General features: G+C 39.1%; 1 protein-coding gene across 2 annotated transcripts in view; it reads right to left on the reverse strand.

The window, feature by feature from the left end:
• Nucleotides 1–64: 64 nt before the first annotated feature.
• Nucleotides 65–17,240, reverse strand: part of LOC122294488 (AP-2 complex subunit alpha-1-like) — a 34,975-nt gene continuing 17,799 nt past the window's right edge. Inside the window, exons 10-27 of one of the 2 annotated variants that reach the window (XM_043103266.1) lie at nt 16,377–16,474; nt 16,034–16,115; nt 15,815–15,903; nt 14,872–14,977; nt 14,689–14,754; nt 12,924–13,030; nt 12,737–12,841; nt 12,533–12,653; nt 12,207–12,389; nt 11,794–12,030; nt 11,029–11,109; nt 10,626–10,790; nt 10,420–10,506; nt 10,197–10,322; nt 1,660–1,740; nt 1,498–1,569; nt 731–810; nt 65–644 (exon numbers count right to left, since the gene is read on the reverse strand). In XM_043103266.1, the coding sequence (XP_042959200.1) occupies nt 491–644; nt 731–810; nt 1,498–1,569; nt 1,660–1,740; nt 10,197–10,322; nt 10,420–10,506; nt 10,626–10,790; nt 11,029–11,109; nt 11,794–12,030; nt 12,207–12,389; nt 12,533–12,653; nt 12,737–12,841; nt 12,924–13,030; nt 14,689–14,754; nt 14,872–14,977; nt 15,815–15,903; nt 16,034–16,115; nt 16,377–16,474 (2,040 nt within the window). In that variant the 3' untranslated portion in view covers nt 65–490. Of the gene's footprint in view, nt 645–730; nt 811–1,497; nt 1,570–1,659; nt 1,741–10,196; nt 10,323–10,419; nt 10,507–10,625; nt 10,791–11,028; nt 11,110–11,793; nt 12,031–12,206; nt 12,390–12,532; nt 12,654–12,736; nt 12,842–12,923; nt 13,031–14,688; nt 14,755–14,871; nt 14,978–15,814; nt 15,904–16,033; nt 16,116–16,376; nt 16,475–17,240 lie in introns of those variants that run through there. The other variant, XR_006237655.1, reaches the window with a different exon arrangement.

The raw sequence follows: 17,240 nt of genomic DNA on the forward strand, positions 1-17,240 counted from the left end.
AAAATTGAAAAAAAAAATTAAAAACAAAAAATTCATATCGATAGTGTTCTCTGCCCTCAAGTAATTGCTCTATCGAAAATATTACTATGGACTAACAAACAAACGCAAACTGTTACAACCGGTTCTACTCCCAAATATTATGCTACAGAAACCAATCCAGCGACACCGGGAAGGGGAAAAAATCAAGATTAATAAATGATAATAACAATAAAAGACCCTCGCCCCAAAAGAGAAAAATCTCGCCAAGGCACAATTACTTTGTGCAGAAAGAATCTCATAATCCCCCAACGATGGACCTACCCATGAAAATCCCACTCAAACACTCAGCCGGCTGCTAAATTATCTCACCTCTAATTCCGCCAGCCCTTGCATCTTGATTTCTTCATCCACCACTCTAACTCGAGGCACATATGGGTGGCCCGGCCGTATAAATCACGTTTACATGTGTATAATGAACAAATCCTCACACTGTCACTCACCTTCACCTTTATCATAGTAAACCAGCAAGCATAGCCCCTGGATCTGTTAATGCTGCCGCTGCTGCTGCTGGAGTAGTTGGCTGAGGTACTGGAGGTGCTGGCATTGGAGCATAGGATGCCACCGTTGGAATGCTAACTAATTGTTCCTTGACGAACTCCTTCAACCTACGCATCAGCCATCAGAAAAAAATGCATCTAGGTAAAAAGAAAGTTATGCTAGCAGTATGCGACTGTGAAATATAAACACATACTCAAACGTTAATGTTGGGTCCCCTGACGCAACTGTCATTCGCAACTGGGTTCTGTCAGCTGGATCAGTTTCAATTCTAACCTGAATATCATAAAAGAAAAGGCATTCAAAACAGTGACCTTCCACAAACAATATTGCATCCTTAATAAGCTTACATACTAGGGCATTATCCACATCTATTTCTTTTCCTGTGGGCCACAAGGGGAGAGAACCCTAGGGAAGTTTTCAATTGCGAGTTTTGCAAAAATATCTCAAACCCATCTTTTAGTGATGTACAATATCATAAACTTGGTAAAAATGTAATCAGTAACGCCTTTTCAATTGACTCTCCCACCCATTTGCCCACTTTCCACGTTTTCTACCTTATTTTTTCAAAATCCCAGGTCTTTTTCTCTCTCCAAATGAACTATTTTCATCTCTTTTTAATAAACATTGCTTGTGCCCTTGTGCCACTATATGTTCTCAAACTGGGGCTCTTATGTTTTTAAGGACACTATATCTAACAAGTTTATCCAAGCAAACCTCGCATCATTGAAGTTCATCCATAACCAAAAAAACCTGATAGTAAGTAGGCATTCCACGCTCCCAATTTCTACAAATAGCTCTTTCCACTAAGAACATTGCAAGTTAATTTCCCCAATTATTGACCAGAAGGTTTTAAACTCAGTTCTCTCAATCTTATGGACTAGGTAAGATTCAATAATGAAAAAGATGAAATCAAATCCAATTGTAAAACTCAAATGCCAAAACTGGATCGATATTCCTTACCAAGCAGAGCATGGGCTGTGTACTTTCTGAGTAGAATGTAGTGCTTGCAACAAGATTGTTTGGATTTGGGTCCTATAACGGAGAAATAAACATTGTTAAGGTTCACATAACCAAGAGTTACATGAACAGTATTGACATCTCTCCTTTTTAATAACTACTTACAAGCCCTGGACAAACCATCAACCGGAGACTGTTAAATAGATTTGCCATGTCCACAAGAGGCATTGGTCTTACACCTCTAACCTGCAAGATTAACAGTAAAACAAGAGCGTGCAGATACTAATCAATACCATTAAACACAGTAGCTACTCAAAAGACCACTGCATACTGAGATTTGCAAATACAGAACAAAAAGAGCAATACTGAAGACTGTTAATAAATTGGTTACCATATTTCAAACGTTCTCTCTTTTATTCTTCAACATTGAGAAGAAGACATGGTATGATGATAATACCTAACATCTCATCACTGTCCAATAATAATTGGATGGTGAATGAGAACTCCAACAGTAGAATAAATGGAACAGCGGTAAGTAGTTAAACTTTTCAACCTTCTCTAGCAATGAGACAATGAGACAGTCGTTCTGCCTCACATGCAGGTTAGGCTGACAATACCTAGCATCTCATCCCCAACAATTAGAAATGGATATTTGTAACGACCAGGTCCAATTTTTTTAAGATCAAAACAAGGATAATTTTACTGGGCATAAATTCTGTTTAATGAGCCATATTGGATAAGCCACGAGCTATTATTTATTGAGGTTGGCTAGGAATTTTAAGGCCCGTTAAGGTTTAGTGGATGATTTTAAATGGTATTAATGGGCCAATATTTTTAGAAACACAATTTGTTTATTGATTAAGTTTGAATAGGCCACAGGTGGATTATGGAATTTTTATTGGGCACAGTAATTAGGTTAAAGCCCATTTAATGGACCAAGCGGGCCTATATTTAACTCACATTAGGCCCAAGATTTTATTTAAAATCCCAAAATAATTTATTAGACGAGTTGGGATCATTTTGAAATTTAGAATTGGCCCATTAGGATTATTAAGTGACTTAGCCTATGAAATTATAAGCAAGTCCTGGAATTTAGTTGGGCCCTTAAAATGGCCCAACCCATTTGTTAGAACCTTAATAAGGACCCAAGAACAAACCCTAGTGATCCATGGACCAACTAAGACCCAAAACCCATATGGAAGGCCCAAGCTTTAAGCCCAAATGTGATACCCAACCCATGAGAAAACCCCACACGTAGGACTCTCTTCCTTCCTCATATAGCTAGGCTGCCATATATGTGTGTTCTGAAACCAGTTCAGGGTAGATACTGCTCAACATCCCTCGCTCATATCTCTCAGTTTCCACGGTTGCTACAAGTCAAGGCCAGTCTGCAAGTGCACTAGTCGCCACCAGAGAAGCCGAAACCACCACAAACAACCCAGACCAACATCTAGCCATGCACGTCCGTCGCTAGTCACCACAAGACTCGGTTTTGTGCACTTCCTCCCGCTGCCAACTGATGTCAAACTCCATGGAACCAGTCCGCAGCACCTCAAGCCATGAGCCACCAGATGCTCAATCCGATCGACGCCACCATGAGGCAAGCCACCATCAACCCGTAAGAAGTCCACAGCCAAATGACAGAGGCTTCATGTGAACACAGCCCAGTCCACTTGGTCATGCTCCCCTTCTCCACACCACCAACCATGCACGAGCACCCTAAAGCCAAGCCAACTACAGCAGTCACACTGCTGTGAGCCAGCCCCAATGCGCCACACCAGCAGCCGACGTCCTCTGTTTTGACAACCTAAAACGGAGCAATTGGTTTTCCTCCAAGCACAGCAGACCAGCAAGCCACAACTGCCCTCAGCTGTCCAACCTCCACAGAAAATGCCACTGCTCAGCCATAGTTAGTTGCACAGCCACCCAACGTACGCCACCGGTGAACACCAAGTAGTTTCACCAAGTACAACCATGAAGCCATAACCAAACTGAAACCACCATTGCCCTCCCTCCCACACTCAGCCTCTTCAAGCCGCCCAAAGCTCCACCCAAACAGAAAGGCCCACCTTGTTCCGCCACTGGTTTCACGTCCAACACCCTCCCTGCTCCAAAGTCGTGAGTTGCACTGTGCAGCAATAAGACAATGCCCAGCAATGAACCCTCTCTCTCTCTACCTACGTAGTAACGTAAGGTCTCTCCCTATCCCTCACGTTGGCTCTCTCTCTCTCTCTCTCTCTCTCTCTCTCTCTCTCTCTCTCTCTCTCTGTGGTTTTACGGCATAAGCCATCTAGTCCATCAGTTCCTCAAGTGCTTATAAAATCAACCTTCTAATTTGAAACCATGAAGCTTTAGACACGTGCATGTAAAGCTTGAGACTTGGTCAAATTATGTATATGACCTGATTTTAGGTGACCTGCGGTCACAGGTTAAGGGTTTAATAAATATAACGGGGTGTAGGGAAATCGAGGTAGGGTTAGAAGCACTAGGTTTTTAATGTGGAAATTACAGAGAAACCATCTTTGGGTTTATTATTTTATGATGCCATGTTGATGATAAAATTCAAGAGAAAACTAGATGTTGGACGTGAACAATATTCTTAGGGTGGCTGGTTTGGGTGGTCAGAATACTTCACCACTATTCATTATTTTATCATTACTTTTCACCTACTTTTTACTATTTTATACTAATATTCAATACTTTTTCATTACTTGTTCTCCATGTAATTATTTTGAGAAATTACATGGAGAACAATGATTGGGGTACCGATAATATTTTAGGGTTATGAGAATTTAGGCTTTTAAGGAACATAGGCTATTTTAGTATTTCGGATTTTAATTTCAAAGTATAAGTTTAATTAGAAATTGACACAAGTTACGTGTCTATTTTATAAGTAATCGACTTCGCCCCTAAAATAATGGATTAACGCTGGAAACGCAAAAATTTAAAATTAGGCCCACGGATATTTATGTTGTCTCTCCGTACATTTTCGCTCCATACAGTTCTACCATGGGTGATCTCTTCTAGTGATCTACACTGGAATCATCATCCCATTAGCTTGGGTTTGTTACAATTTCTGGTTCAAGATGGATTACTTAAAACACTTACTAATAGAAACTAAGGTTTTTATATTATCATTAGAGGGGGGAAATCTTTTTCGAATTACTAAAAGAGGCAGGAAATTGACGAAGGAGTTGGGTTTCAGCCTTTCTAGCGCTCGTTGGCTGGAAAACACGGTGGAAGAATGCTGCCTTTCCGAGAGAATAAATGATTTTTTCAAGACTTTTCGGGTTGGGTCTTTGGCTATAGTTGCTCACTGGTGTACTAATGTCTTTGGACAACGCTACTTGGATGTTACCGAATTTGGTGGTAATGGGTGTCAAGGCATGCTTGTGTTTCTGGCAAGGATGGAAGGACGGGTGGAAAATTTTGTCCATGGAGATGAAGCATGCTCTATCTTGCCTCTCCAAGGCTCTAATGGTGGTTCAGGGTAGTGGGAATGGGAAAGAGGTGGGTGGGCTAGGACATATGTTGAGGTTGCTGGTCGTGATAGAGTAGGAAATAGGGTGGTGGTGCATGGTGGTACGGGGCAGGATTTGGCTTCACAAAATGGAGAAAAGGACCAAAAAATAAAAAAGGGTAGCAGGAGAGTGTCCTTTGGCAGGTAGGGTTGGTCGAGATTGTGTACCTGATTTAGGTGGAGGTGGTCTGTCCGATGCCTATGCAGGTGAAAGGGAGGGGTAGAAGGTACTCTTTGGGATGAAGGAGGAACTCTACTGTTTAAAGAAGGCTGTTGAAGCTCTTATAGGTAATGTGGATTGGGATTTAATTCCTAGGTTGGGCCTGGGCTTGGGCCATTCTGGGTCTAGGGCAAGGTTGAAACCTAGGCTAGATAAAGGTAAATCCAAGATGGGTGTGGGCTCGGGCCGGTCACGCCAAGCCCCACCCAAGATGAGTTGGCATCTCAAAAGGAGTGGGCCTTCCTTTGAGAAGGGCTCCACTTCCTCAGCTAGGCCCAATGGGCTGCAAGCCCAACAACAGTCCACGATAGCTTACAAGGGTCGCTCCCGTCACCGACAATGGCAACAGCTCAACATCGACGGCTCATCACCGGCAACTCTGCACCAGAAACCTTGCGCCGAGAGTATTTTGTGAACTAAGGAGGCTACGCAGCTGGATCTGGAGTCATCAGGAGGATCAATGTCCAATGGAGTGGCACAGAAGGGTGCAACAAGCCTATCTGGGCTGCCTCCCTCCATCACGCCACGGGCTCTAGCATATGTAGATCTACTGTGGGATCTCACAGAGGAGAGGATGGATGAGCTGTTGGAAGGTTGGAACACTGCGAGCAGCCACAGAACATGCCGGTGGCAACCTCCGGGCCAACAGAACCTTCCTCAGCTGCTCAAAAACCGGTAACGGCACCATAATCCTTTTTAGTGGCTGGAAAATCCTATATGTTGTCCCTAACAGTGCGAAAACATGGGTAACTCAGAGGAAGCTGCAATGGAAGGGGCTTTGGTAGCATGTGAGCTTTCAAGTGGAGTGGAGATGATGGTTGAAATGGGGGAGGACGCAATGAGGGGTAGATGTTGCGTTAAGGAGACAGAACCTACTCCATTGAACTCGTTTCATCTGCGGGTGTCAGATTGGGTAATTCAAAAATCCATGGAGTTCAAACATTGCATTGGGATTAGATGCGTGGGTTTTGAAGATGAATTTTTGGCATTACTCATAGCTATTAAAGCTGGACACACACAAGCCAAAGCAGATCCCTCACTTGGTTTGGACAAAAAAGAGAAAACTATCAAGGTGGCATTGAGACTTTTTTTCAAAGCTAGCATAATTATGGAACTCTTGAAACACCCGTATAAGGTCACCCTTGATCACTTCCGAGCAGGTTTGGACAAAACCCATGGTAAAACTATCAGGGCTTGGGGCCTTATCACTAGCCATACCTCATATGACTTTGTGTACTTCTTCTTCAAAATCCTGCACACTGTTGATCTAGAGCTGAGAAAGACAATCCATCTACTGTTGGTCTCCATGGTTGTTGTTCGGCTGGGAGATGTTCATAATTATGTGCAATGTGGTCTTTGATACTTGATTGATCCGAAGAAACTGCTCCATCAACCATTCATGTATCCATATCGTTGTTCCTCTGATGCAAATTAGCCACCCTATGAAAGAACTTCGTGCACTTGTCTCCCTCCTTAAGCCATAGTGCCATCGATATCTGTCTCCAATAGATCTCTTCCATCAATAAAACTCGTTCAAGATCTGTGACTACCTGACTCTTGCGAAGTTTTTCGGATTTGGTGAGAATTCTCGCCTCCTCCAAACCCTATAACTCCTCCAGAAGGGAGCGTCGTTGTAGTAGCACATTTCCAAACACTTGTTCATTCCATAGCTTCAAATCTTATTTCAGTGCTTTCAACTTTCTTGCCAATATGAAGCTTGGAGAGCCTTGGAACTCATAAGAGGACCACCATTGCCTGACCCTATCTACAAAACCGTCAACTTTAAGCCACATATTTTCGAATTTAAAATACCTTATGCCTACTTGAATGCCTCCACAATCCAAGAGGATAGGGAAATGATCAGAGCACACTCTAGGTAGTCGTCTTTGAGTTACATCAGGAAAGTGTAACTCCCAGTCTGGAGTGAGCAAAAATCTATCAATACTTGACCAAGATGGGAGTTCTTGAGTGTTGGACCAAGTAAACGATCCTCCTGTTAGTGGGATATCCATAAGCACCTATTCTAAAATGAAGTCAGAAAATTCCCTCATAGTGGGTGTGCTGTGGGAAATGATCAGAGCACACTCTAGGTAGTCGTCTTTGAGTTACATCAGGAAAGTGTAACTCCCAGTCTGGAGTGAGCAAAAATCTATCAATACTTGACCAAGATGGGAGTTCTCGAGTGTTGGACCAAGTAAACGATCCTCTTGTTAGTGGGATATCCATAAGCACCTATTCTGAAATGAAGTCAGAAAATTCCCTCATAGCGGGTGTGCTGTGGGATATACCTGACCTTTCACTTGAGAAATGAGATACATTGAAATCACCCCCTATACAACTTGGTAACTCCCACCAACTAAGAAGTCCTGCCAATTCTTCTCACATTGATCTTCTTTCCGCATCAATATTAGAACCATATACTCCTACAAATGCCCATTAGAACCCATCTTCTATATTTATGAAGGAGCAAGACACTGTGAAATCACCCACACAATCCTCTAATTTTTCCACCACCCTTTTGTTGAACATGATAAGAACACCACCCAATGATCCTTTAGAAGGTACATACGACCACCCAACATGATGCCCTCTCCACAAACGTCGAACTATTTGTTGTGTAATTAATTCTAATTTGGTCTCCTATCAGATGATATCACCTTGTCATTGTCAAAGTAAGTTTCAGACTTGGAGCCGTTTGGCCTGCTCATTCAGCCCCCTTACGTTCCAAGATATAATTTTTGGCTTCATATTGGAACCGTCATTGCCCTTCCCTTAAGATGCCCCAGCTAGAGCTCTGCTCCCCTATCTCATTGTTCATTGCCCACATAAGGGTTGGGAGACCTTCAGGAGACAAGCATATTGTAGTGGGTAATGGCTCTCGCGTCAGATTTTGGCATGATAAATGGTGCAGTGAACAGTATCTCAAAGACATTTTCCCTGCCATATTTGAGCTAGCACGAGTCAAGGATGCAGCGATAGCGAATTTGTTGGCTTCTTCTAGTGGCTTCCCTCAATGGAATGTGGATTTCGCTAGGGCAACCTAAGATTGGGAGTGAGGTTATCACAGAATTCTATGCGGCACTGTATTCTGTACGTATGATCGAGGGTACTATTCACAAGATGTTTTGAAGCCCTTCCAAGAAAGGTAAATTCACGGTTAAATCATTTCACAAAGTTTTATAGAGCCCAGGCATGCCCACTTTCCCATGGAAGAGCATCTGGTAGACGAAAGCTCCTTCAAAAGCAGCTTTCTTTGTTTTGACAGCAGCATTGAGAAAATTCCTCACCACAGATAACTTAAAGAGATGTCGGCTAATGGTGTTGGACTAGTGTTGTATGTGTAAGAAAGATGGGGAATCAATTGACCATCTGTTTTTACATTGTGAGATGGCCAGGACCATGTGGGCTATTTTTTTATAGGTCTTGGAGTATCATGGGTCATGCCCCGTAGATTGATAGATTTTCTAGCATGCTGGAGAGGCCTCTAATGAGATTCACAAGTTTCAGCAATCTGGAAAATGGTCCCCATATGTATGTGTTGGTGTATTTGGCAGGAGCAAAATGATAGAAGTTTGGAAAACCAGAAGAGAACAATGGAGGAGCTGAAAGTTTTTTTTCTTTAAAACATTGTTTTCTTGGGTGGGGCCATTGTTTGTAATGGACTAAATGTCCATGACTTTTTTCGTTCAGTTGTAAACTCTAGTTAGGTACTTCTCATGTATACTCCCTGTGTACTTGGGTTTTACCTATTATTATGAATAAACTTCTTGATTACTAGTTATAAAAAAAAATAAAAAAAATAAATAAAAATGGACTAACGCTACAAGGTAAGTAGCATGATCATAGCCTTCCACATAGTATGATAAACGACGTCTTTTATAAAAGCAATATGTATGTATGCCCTTCATTGGAAGCTTTCAATGTCATGTTAATATATGTTTTACATGCATCATGATATGTCTTTTGCCTAAATAGGTGTTATCTCTTGTATACTCCCCGTGTACCTGGGCTATGCCTCTTCTTATTAATATATTATAATCGTTTACCTATTAAAAAAAATGTATGATTACGATAAGTTATGTCATTATGTATTCTATGTGCATCATGGTAAGAAAGATAAAAGACAAGTTATGAAAGAAACTTTAAGAATGGTCATAAGAGATGCACAGTGCCAATATAGTTATTGGTGGATGAGCAAGCCACGGATCTAAGTGTGATCTACCATAGTATGTTATAATAAGTTAAGTGGTTCCCCTTGTGGCCACAGGCAGTGGAACCAGTGCACAACCTTGCACACGGGGGTTAAGGTATGCTGGCCATTAAAGAAAGGAAAAGATAAGTTTAATAAGTTGTGCATGGTACATGTTGCATGTTTATGTTAGTATAATTATTAAGTATGAGCGCTTTCAAGAAAACCCTATATTTATTAGTTTACTATATGATGTACTACTTATTAAGTATTCGACTCATTTTTTTGGTATGTTTTCATGTTCTAACGACCCCAGGTGAGATCTTTATGAGGATGGAGCTGCTAAACAGGACTTAGTCTAGGAGGCAAGACATATGACTAGATCATGTACAAAGCTTTTAAGTTAGGGTTTTTAAGGTACAAAGTTTAAGAAATTTTAACAAGTGCTTCCGCATACTCTATTTTATATTTTCAGGATTTTAATAAAGAATGACTATTTTAAATTATAGAATCTTTTGTATCTGGCGCTTAGTTAAGAAGAAAATTTTAAAATCAAGGTTAGCAGCACTCTGGTTCCCCTAGAATTCTAAAAACGACTTTATTCTTTTAACCCTAGGGGGCTGGGTGTTACAATATTAATACAAAACACCAGCCATTGTAAAACACAAGATATTCATAATATCCATATCGCGGGGTAATAATAACAAAGAATGGACTATTCATGGAAGGAAAAATTTTACTCCAATTCCAAAGAGGAGGAAAGAATTACACACCACTTCTTGGAGCTTCAAAGGTGGTCCTGAAAGTGATCTCCATTGAGGGAAAAACTCTTCTGCTGAAACTGGTATAGGCTGAAGAAATTTATTCAAGACTGCAGGAAGGCGAAGCTTGACATTGACCTACGATGGGAAAAATACAACATATAAAGTCACAGATGTTATCAAGCTTCATGTTTGATTTTTGGCAGAAGACCGCAGAAATAACATATATAAGTACCATATTGTTACCAAACTTGTAGGAGAAATCGAGAACTGCTACATCCCTACTAGGGCGGAGATTCATAACTTCAAGTGGACATTGAACCTATACAACAACACAACACCAAAAAACTGTGAAGCACAGGATGAATACAGACAAAGGATAAGAGTGACCTAAATAAACCAACAAACAATGATTCGATACAAGAATAACAAAGTCTTCACCTGAGCTCTGGGAGGAATGGTTTCCGGTACTAATGAGAGCTCCATTTTTAAATGGGACGGAGGTAATATTATAGCCTGAACAGAAACAAGTGGAGAAGTATTCTTGTTTCCCAAGAAAAGAACAAGTCGCCCTTGATGTGCTCGCCACTCTCCTTTAATGCCAATCTGGGGTAGTATTTAATAACAAAATTACCAAAAGCCTAGTATGCTAATTAACCTTTAAAAGTAGTTAGGCAGACATGAAATACTACCAAAGCAAGTATCTTAGGGTAAACTGCATCTCATCAAGTTTAAATATATTATAGATGAGTACTTGGGTATGCCTATTCTTATTAAAATAATCTTTTACTTATAAAAAAAATATATTATAGATGACAAAAGAACATTTAGAGGGAAGAGAGACCTGGATATGAGGATCCTCGTACAGAATGCCACTATCCTTCAAGCACAAAGCATGAAACCTTTCAGCAATATTTCCTATTGGCTGCAAAAGGAATAATGAAGTTAGCTACTTAAAAGTTTACTCAAGCACAATGAAAGTAAATCACTATTTCACAGCATATAGCTAGTCATACTAGGCCGTGTTTTAATAATGCTGATATATCCAAGTAAAAAACCCTACAGGATCTTGCTAAGAATATCTCCATCTTGGGAGGAAACCAGTAATTTTTGGGGAAGTATTAAAGAAAACAGGAAAAAGATTCATAGGGAGTTGAGATTAATATTTTTTTATAAGAAATTTTCTTAATGCGAATAAAAGACTAGGCGAAGCCTGAGTAAGCAGGACGTATACAAGAGTATGCACCTAGATAGAGCTAAGGAGAAATAGATACAAGGAATGGGAAAGAAAAATAAGTTGACCTGCTTGAGCTTAACTTACGATTAACAACATCAGTTACTTATCCGATATAATAAAAAACAAAAAGATTGACACCATCAGGGCTGACCTAAGAAGCCTTTAGCTTTTGTAATGCAAGTGAGCCAATCCAGCAACTCATACTCTGCTGAAATCAATTTCTAACTATTTTGTTTGCATGAGCATGAGCAATGCAACGCTCAATTTGTTTGCATATCAATGGACTATGTCACTTCACTGCATATGGAATGTCTTATTCAACCCACTTCTTCCAATAAACCATACAGAGTTTCATTATAACAGTCGTTGTACCTGAACCGAATTTGTCTGCTCTCCAACAGGTACAATGGCTGTGGCTTCCACTGCATTTGGAACATCTTCCAATCCGGAGACTATATTTTGTTGAGACTGGACATCACTACTAGGAGGGCCTTCAATAGCCAGTGGAGCCAAGAGATCACCAAGGAGATCGGCTGAAGGAGGTTGGGGATCTACTATACTCAAAGTCCCATTCTCATGGGACAATCCTTGCTCTGCTAAACTCTGATCCTGTCAAGATAATCAAACACACATGATCAATTCCAGTTGAAACAACTAAAAATTATAGATTCAGTCCTAAGATTCCATAATTGGTGAGAAAGAATATGCTAACAACGCTAGGGCTCAGGGAAAACAAAGAAAAATTATAATAAAATGAAAAAGAAAATTGAAAAGGAAGAACTAACCACATTACTGCTCATGCTGGGCATCTTTACCAGACCAAGCTGGGTGCTGGGTGGTGTCCCATTAGCAGGATGCTGGTCAGTCACAACCAGAGCACTTGATGTTTGCTGCTGGGCCCGCAATTTTATAGCACTTTGTTCCGCAGTATCAACTTCAGTATCCTCAGCCTTCTTGATCAAAGCAGACTAAATTTCAAAGATAATATCAGAAGTTAGTACCAAAATCCTTCAAGTGAGGCCTTTAACCAAAGCTATCTATGAAGTGATCACTCATCCTACAAAACTGCAAGAAAAATATATTGTCCTGGAATAAACTACACCAGAAGTACCTGTCGCTCAGGGAATTTGGGCATTTCAGCCAATATATCCACTAGAGCTGCACCTTTCCTACTCAACACAAAATATTCAACAGCTCGTTGTTGTATTTCAGCATCAATGCAACTCTCATATCTACACAAATGAGAAATTGTGTTGAAGAAACCAACAACATTCAGTAATATTTTCAACAATAGGTGCACAGCTAAAAGTCTCACTTGTTAAATATTCCCCAAATCTGATTCTGCAGCTCTGGGTCTGGGGGTTGGGTGTGCATTAAAATCTTGGCATATGTTGAAAGGAGAATGGGAATGGTAGACAACCTGCAAATAATTAAGGACTCTAAGATATAGTAGAATAAGACCACAAATTAGTAAGATAAGGGGAAAAGGTAAGTGCCCTTACGATACAGTAGGAAGTTTCTCATGTAAGATGCTAAATAATTCCTTAGGACTACACCCAGGCCGTCTGGCCAAAAGGTGGCCAAATTCTCCAAGGAGATATGCACTGACCTGTTACACGTAAGCCAATTCCAAAATATATTTAAACATTAGTCCTAATTAAAATTTTCTTTGAACGTATCAAATATTTTTTTTTTTTGGGCACCTGTCTAGTGTATCAAATATGCTTTATTCAGCTGCAAATGATTTCAAAAAATTATAAATGGCTCAAGAGAATTAACCAATATATGGAGGTATATGATAACATACAAAAAAGAGCAACTAGCAAACATTCACAAGCTTCATGTAGTAAAGATATGTGACACGACCCATGAACCCAACACAAACACAAGATGAAATTAGCAGGTTTGAGTTTAAAACCAAATCACATTTTAAGAAAAGCAGGGAGTTAAAATGTCTTTCATGAGCAATCAACTAAGATGCTAAGGGAGGTAGCTCAAGTCAAGGGAAGACTAAAGGGAGGGCATTGTGAAGACGTTCTCGTAGTGAGTTTTTCGGGTAGAGGATTAGTTTTATGGGGAACAAGGGGCTGGGGTTGGGGAGGTGTGTTCCATTCTAATGCGGGCTTGGAGTTTTTGGGTAGTGTTTCACGGGCTCTCTAGTATGGGCTAGGTGTTTTTTTGTATACATCCAGTGTACTTGATTACTCTTATTGATATATATAATATTTTTACTTAAAAAATAAATAAAAAATAAATAAAAAAAGGTTTGGATTTGATGTTAACAGGTTTGGATCAAAATAGATTAACCCGTTAAGACACGATTTATAAACGGGTCAATAACAGATCAACCTGCTTAACCCAAAATCAACCTGTTTTAACCCGTTTAGATTTTATTTCAAAATTATAATTTTATTTTTGTTGAGTTGTAATATTAGTATTTCTCAATATGCTTATATTTTTATTATAAGGATTGTAATTCTGGACCTAATCTCATATTTGTTATTGTAGGGTTTATAATATTGGTTTTCTTATATGTCAAAATTTGAAAATTATTGATATTTTTTTTTAGTAGGTAGTCTTATTTTTTTAAGATATTGTAGCTACCAATAAATATAGATTTTAACTTTTCTGTGAAATTATGTTAATTAGGTCAAATGGGTTGTGGAACTAACTCATTCACATGGAATGGGGTTAAATGAGTCGTGTTAACCTATTTCTAATTAATTATTAAATAGGTCAAAACAGGTAACATGACACAACCCATTATCTCAATGGGCAGGGTTAGGGTTTGAAAGTTTGACATGTTTAGCTTAACGGGTTGAGTTCAGATTGACCTATATAGTTGAATGTTCATAACTTTACACAACACGAACACGATCCGAACATACAATTTGCCACCCCTAAGCCTTCATGAGACATGGTATGAAACTCGAATGCCCAAATAAATCATGTAGAAAATGAAAAGTTGTGCAACTATGATAAGTAATTTGTTATAGCTCCCAATTCAGGCAATCCTCATTCAGCCTATTAGATTCATTCTCAATTTTTGAAGTAGTGATCCAAAAACAATAATAATTTCTAAACTAATATGGCAATGGCTCTGCTTCAGATACTTATGAATTATTCGACAATAGAACATTGGCAACAAGCTACGCATTATCGAGGCAAAGGACAAAACAAAGAAGAAGAAGAACTAAAAGATATATCTAGCTAAGAAATATCAATATCGTCATGAAACCATTGATAACCATTATAAAGCATACGGACCTTCACCATTGTTTCATGTATAGCAGGCTTGTCAAGATAATCTCTTGCTTTTGCTGCTGCATAAGGCTGATTAAATCATGAAATATTAGTTGAGTAGTATAAATAGAGACATTTTTCATGTAATACATAAAATATATAAAGAAACAGGAAGAAATAAGGCATATATTATAAACATATTATTACCTGTAGGTCTTCATTGTTTGTAACAAACTGCACAACACGAAACCATATGTCATCGCTAACAAAATCCCCAGCTTTATCAATCAATTGAAGAATCACATCCACGTACCTGTGCCACATTAAAACAGTATGATATCATTCACAAAGGATTCAGAATGCACGCAATACCATATAAAGGGCAAACATTCACTCGATAAACTTCAATTGAAGGTTTAATAAATATCTAGAGCCTTGTTAATTATCTTTTTTAAAGAAAAATTTTATTGAAGTAAAGGAAAGCCTTATTAATTATCCAATAAAAGAATTTACTAAGTCACATATGGAACCTCAAAATTCCAATCCTCACCATGAACAAAAGGCTAAGTAGGAATAACCAATCCATTTAATTTTCAGTAATTATTTATAACATGAACTGGGCAAAAATGGTATGTAGAAAATTCACAATGTGAGAGAGAGAGAGAGAGAGAGAGAGAGAGAGAGAGAGAGAGAGAGAGCATCTGACTCAGTCATCCAGGCGTGTATCTACAAAATCTTCCCCAATATTCTCTTTGAATTCGATAATCACGAAATAATAGGTTCAAGACTCGTGATCTTTTGTGTTTTCCTTCAATGACAATACCAAGCTGCCATCCCAGGTGAGCAGATAACAATGAAGAATGGAGATTCCAAATGGGAAATAAATTACTGCAGAAAGGACAGCCTGGCCTAGCATATCATTTCTTTAGGTGGAAAACCCAAAACCCATTATCTACATTTAAATTGTCTGGTATACACGCATAGTAAAACCAGAAAGTTAACTGTCTTAGCTATCAAAGTGTCATTTTCAAAGGTCACAAGCTTTACATACCATTCGTAATTTAGATATCATTTTATCGATATCATGCTTTCAACATAGTTTTTTAATTCAATCCGATCCCAATTGCTTGCACACAGGAACCATGCTTACCATGACAAATCCGGGGCAAACTTCTCTGCAAGAATAGCAGCTTTAAGTGATAATTCCTCACGCATCGCAAATTCTGCTGTACTGAGATACTGCAAATGAAAAGAAACTGACTTGAGATTGAAACTAATTTGGCATGCTAATATTGGACAAAAATATAATTAAAACAGATTTGTCTACCAATATCATAAAAAATTTAGCCCTGATCTAACATTGGCATACCTGCAATAATTCTTCAACTATGTCCTTTGCATTTGTAACATCGCACATACCATAAAGCAAATCAAGAGCACGTCTACGAATACTGAGGGCGTTGATGTCAGAAAATCAGATATTAAAACATATAAAAACAGATACCTACACATCAAACACATGCTGGGGCAATCCTAACATCCCCAACTTTAAGTTGAGGCTAGCATACACCAATAGACAATATAATCAAAAAAATAAAAACGCAACAATAGAATATGTATTACATCCAAAATAAGTCTTTCGCAAATAAAAGGTGGCAATATCGAGTATTCTTCAGAATGCAACTAATACATTACACAACAACATATTCAACCTGATATCGGGATCCTTCAACGAGGTTATGATCTGAGCCTGATGCCTTTTGATGATATCTTGCACATCTGTTACCAACAACATCCGGGTCATATTTTCCTGCACAAGAACAATGTTAACATCAAGTTATCCAGTTACAAAGTAGCTATTAAATTTACCCTTTTGAGTTTAGACAAAAAAAGTTCTTCATGTATTATTGGTCATACCGCCTTGAAGGGAAAGAGAGAAGGGAGGGGGAGAGAAAATACTTTTTTTTTTTTATAAGTAATAAGAAATTTTATTGATATAAAAAAAGGCGTTATCCAGGTACACCGGAAGTATACATGTGAAAACACCGCTTTAGGAACTAAAAACTGTTACAAGGAAATCATGGAAGCTGAGACCATTAAAATCTAAAGCAATGGCCCACGTAAATAAAGTCTTCCATAAAAAACTCCTAAACTCTTCTACAAAGCGTTCATGATCCTCAAAATGTCTATCATTTCTTTCAATCCAGATACAACAAAGAATACAAATGGGGGCCATCTTCCACATAGTTACAATTTGTGCCGTCCCTAAGATCCCTCTCCAACTTGCAAGTAATTCACGGCATTGTCCATACTAGCCCCATTATGTAAAAAAAATAATTGCATGTATCCCAGGCAAACTCACAATTTAGGAGTAAATGGTCCACTATTTCCCCACTGTTTTTGCACATACAGCACCAATCCACAATTATGAGACCACGCCTTCTTAAGTTATCAATGGTTAGGATCTTCCCAGGACTGCTGTCCAAACAAAGAACACAGCCTTGGGAGGTGCTTTACTCCTCCATTTGCTCTTCCATAAAAAGTTGGGCGAAGATTGGGCTATAAGTGTCTCATAA

The sequence above is a fragment of the Carya illinoinensis genome, chromosome 14, assembly GCF_018687715.1.
Source record: "Carya illinoinensis cultivar Pawnee chromosome 14, C.illinoinensisPawnee_v1, whole genome shotgun sequence".
Classification (NCBI taxonomy): domain Eukaryota; kingdom Viridiplantae; phylum Streptophyta; class Magnoliopsida; order Fagales; family Juglandaceae; genus Carya; species Carya illinoinensis.